General features: G+C 35.3%; 1 protein-coding gene across 7 annotated transcripts in view; it reads right to left on the bottom strand.

Moving 5' to 3' along the window:
* The window catches only part of DCAF6 (DDB1 and CUL4 associated factor 6), a 172,777-nt gene that overhangs the window by 1,639 nt on the left and 156,467 nt on the right, over window positions 1-14,671 (bottom strand). For all 7 annotated transcript variants that reach the window (XM_065874548.1, XM_065874519.1, XM_065874526.1 and 4 more), the window contains 4 exons: window positions 10,302-10,440; window positions 8,307-8,463; window positions 7,586-7,674; window positions 5,545-5,650 (listed from right to left, as the gene is read on the bottom strand). In XM_065874548.1, the coding sequence (XP_065730620.1) occupies window positions 5,545-5,650; window positions 7,586-7,674; window positions 8,307-8,463; window positions 10,302-10,440 (491 nt within the window). The remainder of the gene's footprint in view (window positions 1-5,544; window positions 5,651-7,585; window positions 7,675-8,306; window positions 8,464-10,301; window positions 10,441-14,671) is intronic.

Below are 14,671 nucleotides of genomic sequence, written 5' to 3'. Positions count from 1 at the left end.
GTGAATTAGATTAAATCCCCTCTACGCCAACTCCATTTCAACGTCAAACTAATGAGATAATGTATGTGTGTATGATTTGTAACCTGAATTATACAAATTTTAGTTGTTATTATATAATAAGTGTTCAATACACATTTGTAAAATAAACGAACAAAATAAGATGATGACAGACCTTCACAGGTCACTAAGGAATCTAAACACAGTGGAAGACTTCCTGATCAATAAAAGGCTACCTAAGCGTTGTCAGTATAAAAGAGATTACACTGTTTTTATTGTATGATATACTTTCACGAGAGAAAAAAACATGAAGCTACTATTCTGCTTAACCAGAGTGTCGCGAACAGGATACAACTGACTCTACTCACCAAACCTATTCTGTCATATTACCAGCCTATTTCAGAACGTGGAGGGCGGCCCAAATTCTTTCTGGTTGTCACACTTACGAATGAAGGTGGGGCAATGGAGGGGAAGGAGGAAATGTCACAGCCTTCAAATCAAGGAGTTTACAGCAGACGTTAGAATTCTGCAGAGTCCAAAGCAAGTGATAAGAAGTCGAGTGAGGGCCCATGGAGTCTCACACAGGTCACACAGTAACTGACAGTGGCTTGTGGAAGGAGGAAGAGGGCAGAACAGCTGTCCGTTTCTCAAACCCTTCTCACTTAACCGTTGCTGAGTCATGTCTCAGAATATAAACCCAATTTCTAAGAGTAAATTAAGTGAAATCTTTCTGTCCACAAAGTGCTACGGAGGTAGTAAAACTGATAAAGCAGTTCAACACTTTCACAAATCTCTGGTTGGTGATTACAGACCACGGAGATCTGAGAACACTGTGTTCTTTTAAATGAAAACTGGAAATAATCACTTCTGTATCCACTGTTTTCGAAAGTTGACAACACCGAATTGCTCCTGTAAGTAAGGTTTACATTTGTGGAAAGGTTCCTGTAATTCTCTGTTAGAAATATTTCTTCAAGAAATTATTTTTGATCAGAAAAGATAAGATAATGAAGAGATATTAAGTTTGCTGGGGGTGTGGGGAGGGGACAAGGGAGATATGAAAAAAATACCCCAAGGAAACCTGTGTTCCAACAAAACAGAGTCAATACAAGACTCATTGTTAGCTAAAGATTCGATACTAGAAGTTCATTCATTTGTTCACCCATTCATTCACGAAACAGTATTATATGCTAGGCACTGTTCTAGAAGCTAGCTATCCAGCTGTGAATAAGACAAACTAGGTCTCTGGTCTTAATGAGCTCACTTTCTAGAGGAGAAAAACAGAAAATAAGAAATGTATTTTTCTCCTTTAATCGGTGTAGCAAGACAAAAATAAAGAAATGAAGTTAGAATAAGTACTTGATGAAATAGGCAATGACCAGAGAGTGACTGAATGAGAAGGAGGGTGTGAGAAGGCACATGAAACAACTTCACACTGGGCAACTAGGGAAGACTTTTCTAAGGAGGTAACACTGGAGCTGAGACCTCAATTGTATGTTCAGTTATTAGTGAAGTTGGACGAAGTTGCCTAAAAGGCAGAGGAAACAGCCAGTGAAAAGGTCCTAAATATGCTAACAAGCTTGATGAATCTGAGGAGGAAAGTAGCCATTTATGGCTGAAATGTAGTGGGCGAGGAGAACACTGGAATGTGTCGACTCAGTGGCTGGCAGGTCTAGGTCATGTAGATCAGCGTATGAAGTCTGGGTTTTAAGAGCAGCTGGGGAGTCCCTGAGAATTTTAAGCAAGGGTGACATAACCTAATGTATATTTTAAAAAAGTGGGTCAGCAAACTATGGCCCCTGCGCAAATCCTCCCACAGCCTATTTCTGTAAATAAAGTTTTATTAAAGCAGAGCCATGCCCTTGATCTACATATCATCTATGGCTGCTTTTACACCACAATGTCAGAAATGAGTAGCTACAACAGAAACCACATGGCCCACAAAGCCTATTTACTATCTGGCCGTTTAAAGAAAAAGTTTACTGACCCACGTTTTAGTTTTATTTTTGGCTGTGTTGGGTCTCCGTTGCTGTGTGCGGGCTTTCTCTAGTTGCGGTGAGTGGGTTTCTCATTGCGGTGGCTTCTTCTTGTTGCGGAGCACGGGCTCTAGGATTGCGGGCACGTGGGCTCAGCAGTTGCAGCACCTGGGCTCTAGGGCGTGTGGGCTTCAGTAGTTGTGGCTTGCAGGCTCTAGAGCGCAGGCTTAGTAGTTGTGGCGCACAGGCTTAGTTGCTCCGCGGCATGTGGGATCTTCCTGGACCAGGGACCGAACCCGTGTCCCCTGCACTGGCAGGCAGATTCTTAACCACTGCGCCACCAGGGAAGTCCCTGACCCATGTTTTAAAAAGCTCCCTGTGTGCTGTGGAAATCAGATTGTATGAAGGCGAGAGCAGAAGCAGGGAGACCAAGGTAGATGAATATGGATTATATTCTGGAGTAAAGCTACCATAATTGATGGAGTGAATCTGTGTATGACTGGGTAAGTGCCTGTGAGCTCAATGTGATGTTACGCTCTATAGATCCATCATGGAGAACACTGTGGCTATCTAGATGTACGTGTGCCAAGGTCCAGCGGTACGAAGGGATGCTTCAGGGTTTTATAAATCATATTAACATATTTGGACTCTACCCTAAGAGCATGAGGAGGCCCAGGAGAATTTTAAGGAGGGGAGTAAATTGATCAGATTCTAACATATTTTAGAAAAGATTAGAATGGTTCACACACCATCTCTCCAAAGCCCGTCAAAACTTCTAGGAATCTCAGAACTGCCTTTCTCTCTCAAGAAGTTGCCTAGACTAAAAGTCTTTAGTACAGCATTCATGAGAATAATTTTGGTTGCTTTTTTAAAATGCAGGAGCTCAAACCCTATTCAGATGAAATGAATGAGAATCTTTAATGGATAGGAACCAGGTATTTGTAGTTTTAAAAGGGGGATTTAAAGTGCACTCTTCATTAAAAATCACAGCTTAAGCAGGAAGGAGCTGATTTCCCAGGAAGCCTTGTGGAGTAATGGAAAGGCTGAAGTATTCTGTGGCTAGATTGTGCTTCCATGATCAAAGTCTATTACTAACTCTCCTTGAATACACAGACATTATTGTACTTGGAATACAGGACAATGAAGGGAAGGAGAGGAAAGTAGTAGTTGACTCATCGAATAACTAGACATCTTAAGGATAAAAGCAGCAGAAATACAAACTCTTGGGTACCTTTTTCTATCTAGTCTTTTACCTAAGAGAAACAAGAGGGTGAGTTAAGTTGACTAAACCTTGACTGCTGACAAAAAGAAACAGAAGAAAGGCAACCTTTATATTATAAAACATCTAATTCTAAAATCAAAGAAGGATGGTAATAACTATTAGTTAACAAACCATTGACACATTAGCACCTATTTAAAATAGATTCTTGGACTTCCCTGGTGGCGCAGTGATTACGAATCCACCTGCCAATGCAGGGGACACGCCTTCGAGCCCTGGTCCGGGAAGATCCCACATGCCGAGGAGCAACTAAGCCCATGCGCCGCAACTACTGAGCCTGCACTCTATAAAGTCTACAAGCCACAACTACTGAGCCTGCATGCTGCAACTACTGAAGCCCACACGCCTAGAGCTCGTGCTCCGCAACAAAGAGAAGCCACCGCAATGAGAAGCCCGCACACTGCGATGAAGACCCAGTGCAGCCAAAAATAAATAAATTTATTAGAAAAAATAAAATAGATTCTTGCACAAATGAAAGGAGAATCAGTTTCCTATAGGAAAACTCAGGAAGAACCATTCACCAGATGAACTCTTCATAAGAACAAGCAAATTTTAGTTGTCATAATCAGCAAATGTTTTTCTTGTTCTATAAAATGCTGCCTCCTCAAATCTGAAATCCAAGTGAATTTTAAAGGTCACTGATTGTTACTGAAGAAAACAGATCAAAAGATGTTACAGTGGTTAGAAGTACCACAGTTATATTTTGTTGGACTACAAACATTTTCTGTTTACATTTTAGGTTTACTTTTTGTTTTGACTATTTGAAATTTTCACTCTTTCCTGGTAATAGTTAATATTTACAATTTGAGGGTTATTTTCTCTCCAGCTCTTTTAATCACAGACGTAAGGGGCTTCTTTCAATTCTTCAGATGTACTACAGTCTCTCTCCTCCAGGACTTAGACAAATGCTACATACTCTTTATTTTGCCTGGAATACTTAGCTCTCCCTTCCCCACCCTCTGAGAAAGTGATATATAATCTACTGCTTATATAGACCTGAAGGTCTGAAATGGAAGTTATCCTAATAAAGAGTGAGGATGGGAGGGGACATCATGATTAGAAAGATCTCTGAAGTGGGAAAGAGTCTGATGTACCCCAAAATTCAGAGAGGGCCAGAGTGGATGGAGTGGATAGAAAAGGAAAGAATGCACTAGAAAAGCAGTTTGAGATCAGGTCCTCCAGAGGACTGCGTGTCTTATTCATGACTTGAACGTGTTCCCGAAAGTGAAATTTGTAGGTAAAAGGGGAGTAAGTGCTTGGAAGCTAGTTTCAAATACAGGCTTTACCATTTATCAGTTATGTGACCTGGGGTGAGTTATTACAAATAATCTACTTTGTAAAGGGTTGGAGCTAACTGAGGATAAATTTGTGAAATGACTGGTATATTGCCTAATACATTACAGGTATTCCATAAATGGTGGTGGTTGTTTTTATTAAATAATACCCAACATATGAAGAAACTTGTGATATCAGTGAAGAGTGATAAACACTTTGTTTATAATGGATACTGGATATTTTCTACTGTTATGAACACAGGTTATTCCATTCCTTCTTGAATATTAGTTATAATATACACAATTTTGTATCTGTGGCACTGAACCTCACAGTTTATCATCTAAAACAAAAAAATACTGAAAAAAACATACTGAGCTATCTGTTTCAACCTCTGTAGTAACACGTTACCTTTATTTTTGTCTGGGCTGTGACTGATTTTGACCAAACCTACCATTAAAGGGTACTTACTATAACGTATCTTAAGGTTTATGGTATGATCTTCCACTCTGAGAAGAAAAGCACAGCTGATAAAAGTTTTCAAGTGACTTCATCTTTTCACTTTGACACTTTTCAATAAAGTTGGCTCATGGGGATATAAATTACTGTACTAAGATCAAGAATTCATAGAACTCCTCGTTCAAAAGTTAAGCTGCCTTCCATGCACCTGTTCCCTCTGAGAGGACTTAAATGTCAGCAAGAAATAAACTTCTCTTGTGTTAAAAAAAAAAAAGTTAAGCTGCCTTGATTTTGTAATTTAAGGAAATTTTTACTTTACTTTTTACTTTTACTTTACTTTTTACTTCACTTCACTTCACTTTATTGGCTGTGCCGCATGGCACACGGGATCTTAGTTCCCCAACCAGTCGAACCCATGCCCGCTGCAGTGGAAGCTCGGAGTCCTAACCACCAGGGAAGTCCCCCCCTTTTTTTTTTTAAAAATAAATCACTTTAAAGTAGATCTTAAATAATAATGTTTTTCAAATATAATAATGATTTTAATAGTACACTGACAGTTCTTACCAGCTCGAATATGATTCAGTGAAGCCAACATCCTCAACATGAAAGAGGCTGGAACTGTAATGGTATTTCTAGTCTCTTCCAGCATGAGTTCATTTCGAGTTATAACCTATGAGGCAAGTTAAATAACCATGTCAAAGATCACAGGGTAACTGTACCTTCTCCTTAGCGATTAGGAGAACAGTAAAAAATTAGCAGGAATTATTTCATTCTTCATATGTATCTATATATGTCTGTATTTCCACCTTAAGGCTACTCAGTACCAAATAATTACTTTAACTTGCATTCGACAGAGTAAGATCAGAGAACACTACTCTTTCAACTGGCAGAAAGACAAAGGTCAAACCTTGAGGCTACTTAAAACATTCAAGAATTCAATTTATTTTTACTTATAATTTGTTTTCCAGAGCAGTCTACTTTGTGTCTGTTTATTATTTTCCCATCTAGTAGAACTGATACTTCTAGTGACAGAGCAGTGTTAAATTATTATCCCTGGGTCACTCGGGTCCCTCAAGAAAAATGTTACCTTGACTGAAGCAAAGTAATCTTGAAAAATAAACCTTTGGATAAGAGTTACCAATGAATTTTGTCTTAAGTACCAAGAATTGGACTAAATGAACATCCATGAACACCTAGGGAGCTAATGTATAATCACAGGCAAGGGAAAAAAGAAAGAGGAAAAGCAAAGGTCATGGCAAAGGAAAAATAGGAAGAAAGAAAGGAAAGCATGAGAGGAAGAAAAAGATGCTAACCTGATCAGCAGTCCCCCAATGATATTACAATAGTTTTTCAACTCATCGGGGTGCCCGACAGGGCCCTTTACAACCATGCCCCAACCTAGCTTTTTAGTCCAACTGAGCTGCTTTCATATGTGTCCTCTAGGTTTCAGCACACTGGTGGTTCATTTACCTTACAGTAACTTGAAACACACCGATCCTTCTGTCTCAAATGTTCCTTTGATCCTTGTATGCCTAGGAAACTCAGTCCAATTCTTATTTCCTCTGTGAAGACCTTCCCATCCCATCTATTCCATTTGCAAGCATGGCTGTTCCTTTCTACGGGCTTCCAAAACACTATGTGTACATCTCTGACACTGAGCACACTATATTCTAGCTGTTTATATGTCTGTTTTTTCCACTAGTCTTTAAGTTCTGAAGGAGGGGGTTATCTTTTTAAATTCAGCACTGTGCCTGACATACACCAAGTGTTTTATATATGTCTATTAAATGAGTAAAAGTATATGTGGGAATTTCACTGTGAACTGTCAACCTTGGTCTAGAGAACTAGTTTTCCAACTCATTAATATTTTTAGCAATGAACTCTTATTTTATTGTTTTAAGAGGGGGTAGTATCAACCTTAGTTGCAATCCCCTCCTCACAGAAGTTCAACAATTAGTTAGTAGCTGATTAATGCAATGGATCCTTATTTTCATAAGAAATCTTATATGGAAACCCAAAAATGAAAACCCTCGTTGCAGTTGGGAAGGAAATGCCCAGAGTTTAGCTTTCATATCATCCATCATCCTGCTTCCAATTCTGTAAAAAACCTAGAGGTTCAGAGAACTCAGTCTGGAAAACTAGTGATGTCACAGTAGCTTCAGAAGCTGAGGAAATCTTAAAATATAATTGTAAAAGGAAAAGAGTCTCCAATCGTTTGTTCTGCTACCTATTTGGCTATGATTATGGAGAACAGTTATAGCAAAACTATTTTCTTAAAAGGACACAGTGGTTTTTTTTAATGATTCTTCATTGCAATAAGCACAAATAGTCACCCTATGTTTCTTCAACTACAATATACTATATCTGTTACTACCAATAATCAATATTCTACTTATCCAAATAATATTCCAATTTTTACCTCTCTAGTATTGTGGGCATGTTTTATTCTTGACTTTTCTTTTTCTTAAAATTTGACCTCATTAAATGAATTAACTTGTTTTATGTTACCAACTAATAACAAACTGAGCTGCTTTGATTCTTCTTAAAACAACAGTTCGGGAACAAAGTGACATATGTTCTATAATAAGTATAACAAAAATCTTACTTCATCGGCGAGTTTTCGGTTAAAGATCCTTGACTCTTCTAGGGGTGACCAGATCTTTATGTCATAATCTATGCCAGACGAGGCTAGAACTAGAAATAAAATGCTCACATTAATATAAAGCTTAGAAATATGCCATTAATTCATGTACATTTATAATGTATATATGCATGTATGTATATGTTCAGCAAAATTGAGTTAGAATGGAAATTGTACTGATACATTTAATTGTTAACTGAGAATATTATTTTGAAGATTTCCTAAAAGTTACTCTAGAACACAATTTTAAGACCATCTTGAAATCACTCAAATTTTTTTCTCACTTACTGCTCTTTTATGAGAAACACGGGCAATTTCAAATGGAAGGCAAGAACAAGCCAATGCTCCTTTGTTCTGGTAAATTAATTCAGACATGTGAAGACTAAAAGGCTTGGAGGTTCAATTTGGTTAAGTAGTGAAAAGTTCAATCAGCCAAACCTCTTACAGCTGATAAAACTTAGAAGCACTCTTAGGAGTATAAACTCGTTAACCTATTTCCCCATATTTTCTGCCCAAAGCAGGTTATAAGTGTTTTTTGTTTTACACCCCAAATAGTAATACTTGACCCTAGTGGCTGCCTACTAGGATAATTTGGATTATTTTTATATTAACAACTAGGAAAAAGTTGAAGCTGATTAGTTACACTAATGATTTCTAGCCCTTGCCTTATAAAAGGTCATCTTACTTGGGTCAAACGGGTGTGGCTGCAGGCAGTTTACCACGTGATTATCAGCTTCCAGAAGCATTAAATGCTCAGCAGTGTGACGATCCCAGATGAAGATGTGGCCACAGTCAGAACCACTCATTACAAAGTTAGCACCCCAGAAATTGGCTTCTTTTATCTAAGGGTTAAAAAAAAAGAAGTGATAAGAGAATTCAAATCAAAGTTATTAAAAAAGATTTATTCTATTCTCAAGTTAAAACAATTAATTGGCTCAGAAAATAAAAAATTGAAGAGAGCCTTTGTCTTCTAGTATATTGAAATCATGATAGAGATTTGTCAGCAGGGATAAAGTGGCAGTAAGTAATGAAAACTCCCCCATGAAGATAGGGATTTGCTTTGTTCAATGCTATATTTATAGTGCCTGAAACAGTACTTGGCACACAGTAGGTGCTGAGTTAATAACTGCTAAATGAATGAATGGGATTTCTGCGTTTTGAACAGTATAATGGAAACATATATATATGTTATTGAACTTCCCAAAAACGGTTCCATTTTAGATTTTACAAGATAATAAAAACAATTCATAGAAAAAAATGCATTGTTCCCTCCTGTATCTTGCTTTATGCCAAAAGAACAAAAAGTACCAATCTTTTTATTAGCTATTAGAAGCTCTCACAATCAAGAAGGAAAGATAGAAATACATATTTACTTTTATGAAGCAATGAGACAAAGGATATGTTAGAATGGTTATGATGGAATTTTTCCACAGATGCACATGAATGAACCATCAAAAATCTTTCTTTGTACTTCATATCAGAATTTTTGAAATCATTTTAAGTGCAGCTGCTACTTTGCTATTTTTGGCAAAGCAAAGGAGGGGAGGAATTTTTTTGTTACTTGGAATACTTTTGTATTTACTTGTCTTCTTTTTTTTTTCCATTCCTGTCCCTAATTATTTTCATTCAAAATTTTAACCAGCAAAATGCAAGAAATATAAATTGGCTACTTCTATCAATAATGAGTATGCTTTCCAGAATGATTAAATTATTACTACCAATGATATCTATAGAGACAGCTAATTATTTCTCCATCCCAAAGTTACTTTTTGCCTTGACTCTAAAGAAAGCAGATTAAAACCGGTTCTGTAGATACTTTTTGATAACTCAACGAATATATGAGAACACTTTCTAGATATAAATGGTTCGGAGTAACAGTTATGCTAATCATCTCACAAGATTCTCTTAGTAAACAGTTAATATTGCATTGGGTATATAGACTTCTGGGTTATAAAAACTTGAAAAGATCTTAGAGATCATCTGGTCTATTCTTATTTCATAGATGAGGAAATTAAAGTCTAGAAAGACAAGGTGACTAAAACAAATCTTTACTTGTCAATCTTTAAAAGAGTTATAATTAATATGACTATATTTTGCAAGGAACCTGGATTTCATGTATCCAAATCTTTCTCTCCAAAACCAACAAAGGGCACTAATATGAACTAAAAAAATCTACTAGGAAAGTAGACAAGTGTGAGAGAGCAAAAAAGAAGCAGTGGGGACTTCCCTGGTGGCGCAGTGGTTGAGAGTCCGCCTGCCGATGCAGGGGACACGGGTTCGTGCCCTGGTCCGGGAAGATCCCACATGCCGTGGAGCGGCTGGGCCCGTGAGCCATTGCCGCTGAGCCTGCGTATCCGGAGCCTGTGCTCCACAACGGGAGAGGCCACAACAGTGAGAGGCCCGCGAACCACAAAAAAAAAGAAGCAATGGTTACTTGTACAAGCTAAAATTTTAAAAATTCTACAATAGTTCCTCAGTAGGGTAGAGTTTTCTTATAAAAAGTGATGGTCTTTCACAATATATTATAGGACGAAAAGAACTATGTTTGGGTAAAGAGATAACTGTGAAGGTGCAATAATATATTGGAATCACACTAGCATATATGAAAATAATCATTATGGAAAAAAATTCATATTACAAAATTGCAGTTCTTCCAAAGAATGTCATGAGTATGTGGTACCATTGTCCTGGAGTTGCGATGGCCCTTATAAACCATCTTTACTAGTGGCCTTCGAATGTTCAAGGTATCCAATTCCTCCATTTCTTTTCTTTCTTTTCTCCGCCTGAAGAACTCCTGAATTCGGGCAACAGCAGAGCGTCTATAAATTACATATAATAAGAAAAAACAGAAATAAGTTAAAAACATTCACAGGCCACTACAGAATGAAAATGAGCAACATTAAAATACAGTAAAGTCTAGAAAACATTTAAACTAAACATTATGTCAATAAGGCATCCCCAACCAAAAGCATAAAGAGGCAGACAACAGTGAGACTACATCAGACTAGTTGAGTTACTAAAACAAAATGTTTTAGTTAAGAGATCACTTAGAAATTTGAAACTGGTTGAGAGAGTAAAGGAAGTAGCATGCGGCACACTTTTTAAATGGCTGTTTTATAAAAACACAATACAGACAAAATTAATATGCAATTTACTACAAATAAAACAAAACCTATTCAATATTATTTGTTCTCTCCATATTAGGAAATGTAAAGGCATAAAGAGAAACCAGAAGAAGAAACTAAGGTTAACATATAAGTTCAGTGGATAAACTTATGTTTTGAGATTTTGTTAAAAGATATTTGTTCTCAGCAAAGAACAGACTAGTCAAGAAAAACAATATTAATATACATGAATAAAACAAGGACCTTCAAATAGAATCTATTCTATATGAACTCCATATTCGAGTACAGATTTGGAGGTAATGAGGCTGATTTTATTCTCCTAAGAACTGAGTTGGCCACAAAACTAGAGAATAAAGAACAATGGACTCTTTAAGACTGATTTAATTATTAGAAGGAACTTTTCCTAACACATGTTACTGAATAACTTTGTTAGTTTGAACTTCTTATTTAAAACATTATATTTTGCCATATAATAGACCAAAACTCCAAAATATATAAAGTGTCTACACATCAGTATGAAAAATGAACACTATAATAGAAAAAGAGTAAAGAACATGAATAGGGAAATTATAGAAGAAAGAGACTTAATAAATATACAAAAGGATGCCCAGCCTCACTAATATTAAGATAAAAATAAAAACAAATTGATCTTTTTGTATGTCTATCAGATTAAAAATTTTTTTACATCTATCAGAGTGGCAAGAATACAGGAAAATAGGCACTACTGGTAGGAGTTTGAAAGTTTTATATATAAAAAAGTGCACTCTTCTGTTGTAAACTTTTGACTGAAGTAGAACACATATTCAGGAAGGTATAAAATCATAAATGTGTAGCTCAATGCATTTTTGAAAAATAGTCCCACGTAACCAGTACCAGTATGAGAGATAGAGAATAAATAGAATTCCAGGAGAGATAGAGAATAAATAGAATTCCAGAAGTCTCTCTATGCTCCATTCCCATTATTACATTCCCCTTATAGGAACCCACTATTCTGACTTCTAACATGATGGATTAATTTTGCCTGTTTGTGAACATTAACTAAATGGAATCATACAAAATATATTTTGTGTCTAGCTTCTTTACCTCAATATTACATTTGTAAGATTCATCCATGTTGTTGAATTTAGCTATAGTTCATTCATCTTCTTTGCTGTTGAGTACTACTTTGTATAAATACATTATAATTTACTTTTTCCATTCAACTGTTGGTGAACATTGGGTTGTTTACAGGTTTTGATTACTGAAATAGTGCTTTGGCGAACATATGTACATATTTCTGTTGAGTATATATCCTGGAGTGGAATTGCTGGACCACAGTATATGCATACGGTCAGCTTGAACAGATACTCCCAAACAATTTTCCAAAGTGGTTACAGCAATTTATAATTCCACTGGCAATATATTAGTGTTCCAGTACAATATATTTTTGAGGAGAAATTAAATAATATCCATTAAAATTTTAAACATATATTTGCTTTGATGTAGCAATTTCATCTTTTAAAAATGTATGTTGTAGAAAAACAAATATGCAAATATATATATATATATATACACACACAATATATACAGACACACACACACACACACACACACACACATGCATATATATTCACTGCAGTACTTTGAGAAACACTGGAAATAATCTAAATGTCTTATACACAGAAAGGATAGGTTAAATAAATTATGGTACATCCATACATTGGAATACTTATGCCACCATTAAAAACAATAAGAAAGATCCATAAGCAAGAACATGAAAAATGTCAGCATTATCCTACTGAATCTACAACATAGGTTAAAAAATAATTCATAGGGGAAAAATTTAAATATATACATAGAAAGAGTCTAGAAAACCAGACACTAAATTGTTAATAACACTTTCTAAAACAATTACATAACAATTATGTAGTCTTATAATAAAAAGGTATTTTCTTTTTCATAAAATGGTATCATAAATTCTATAGGCTTATTTAAAAAGTGTTTAAAAAACTTTACCCTATGCTATATATATGTTAAAAAAAAAACAGGGTCTGAAATTTTAAGTTAGATATCGTTAGAAACTACCACACAGAAAGCTGACATGTTTAGGTTACTCTGATTATCTCTTTCTGATTGGGAAGTGATAAGTGGGAAGGGCTGAGAGCTCAAATGTTCTCAAAAGAAACATAATTAATATAATTGAAACTCTCTTTTTTCTAAAGTGGAAGAGAAAAGGACACTCAATCAGTTAAAAGTATGTGATTAACAAGAAACCAATAAAGAAAAAAACTCTTGCTAAGAAAGAGTATCTAGAAACTAACACAACATTGTAAATCAACTATACTTCTATAAAATAAAATTAAAAAAAAAAGAGTATCAGGTAGTAGAGGAAATAGAAATAATCCTGCTGATAAACTGAAGGCCTTGGGAGCTATAAATGGAAAAAGAAACTATATGACAAATTAAGAATTAGACAAAAGCTCAAATCATTTAAAACGGTATGTGGGCAAAATTAAAGTTGAGTGAGTAGTGAGATGATAGTAATTAAGAATTGATGGTACCAAATCATAAGTGTTCATTTCACTTAAAAGTTTGCTGTAGAATATGGTCTAATTTACTGCTTAATGTTTGTTTGGCTTAATCCTGATAAAGAATAATTTTGAAAAATAGATCTCAAGTTATGTAGTCTGTATTGTACAGTTTAGATAAAAGATTAGGGCACCTACCACTATCTCGCTATAGGAAAATGATCTAAAACAGAAAAAAAAGCTTCAAGTACACACATTTCAAATTAGATGATAAAAAGTGACAGTAAATACTATACTTGTATATATAGTCAGGTAATGTCCAACACAGCAAACAGTTCTAAAAGAGATGAATAAACTTAGAATAAATACATTGAGGGGAATTCCCTGGCAGTCCACTGGTTAGGACTCAGCACTTTCACTGCCAAGGGCCTGGGTTCAATCCCTGGTCAGGGAACTAATATCCCTCTGGCTGTGTGGCCAAAAAAAAAAAAAAAATTAACACACTGAAACCACTTTCCTAGAGGATATTTCATAAGAAACACCAAAAGAATATAAGATGTTGAAAATAATAAATTTGTAATTTATTACTTTGCAAATTTAATAAAATTAAAATTAAAATGATACATACATATGAAGAACACCAATCAGCAAATAGCTATTTATTAAAAGCCTACTATTTGCAAAGTTGTTTCTGAGAATATTAGTTATGAGTTCTTTTATATATATATGATAGCTTATGTTAACTTGGCATGCAATTTAAAATTCATAAAAGATAATATAAAGTTCAGTAAGCATGGAAAATTTCAGAAGTAAACAATAAATAAAGAGTATACATTCCAACCCAATGGAGGAAAAGAAATGAAAAAAGCAAAACAACAACAGCAAAAAGATAAAAATCTTAATCCTAAAAAAGACAGGAAAGTTAAAAAAAATTAGGTAAAACAGGATAATCAGAAGTAAAAAGTTGGAAACAAGTCCAAAAGTAGCCATGATAATAATAAAGAGACTATTTTCACCAATGGAGAAAAATGAGATTGTCTCAGGCATCCCTAAAGTATTATGACAAGGAAAGATTTCAGGGAAAAAGGATATTGTGCAAATACTAATCAAATGAAAGGTGGCATAGCTACAGTAATATCAGACAGAACAGACTAAGATAAAAAGTAGCATTAAAGGTAGAGAGGATTACTACATATATAATAGGTTCAGTTTACCAGGAAGATATAACAATTTAACATATATGCATACAATAAAAAGCCTCAAACTGCATTAAAAAAGAAAATGACAGAACTACAAGGAGAATTAGATACATACACCATTTTAATGATTTCAATACATCTCTCTCACTATTTTATAAGTCAAGCTAGCAAAAAATAGGGATAATATGAACAGCACAATTAGTCTTAATCGAATGGTCA

This window comes from Phocoena phocoena, chromosome 1, assembly GCF_963924675.1.
Source record: "Phocoena phocoena chromosome 1, mPhoPho1.1, whole genome shotgun sequence".
NCBI classification, from domain to species: Eukaryota; Metazoa; Chordata; class Mammalia; order Artiodactyla; family Phocoenidae; genus Phocoena; species Phocoena phocoena.
The sequence above is the reverse complement of the archived record's forward strand: the minus strand, read 5'-3'. Positions and strand labels throughout refer to the sequence as shown.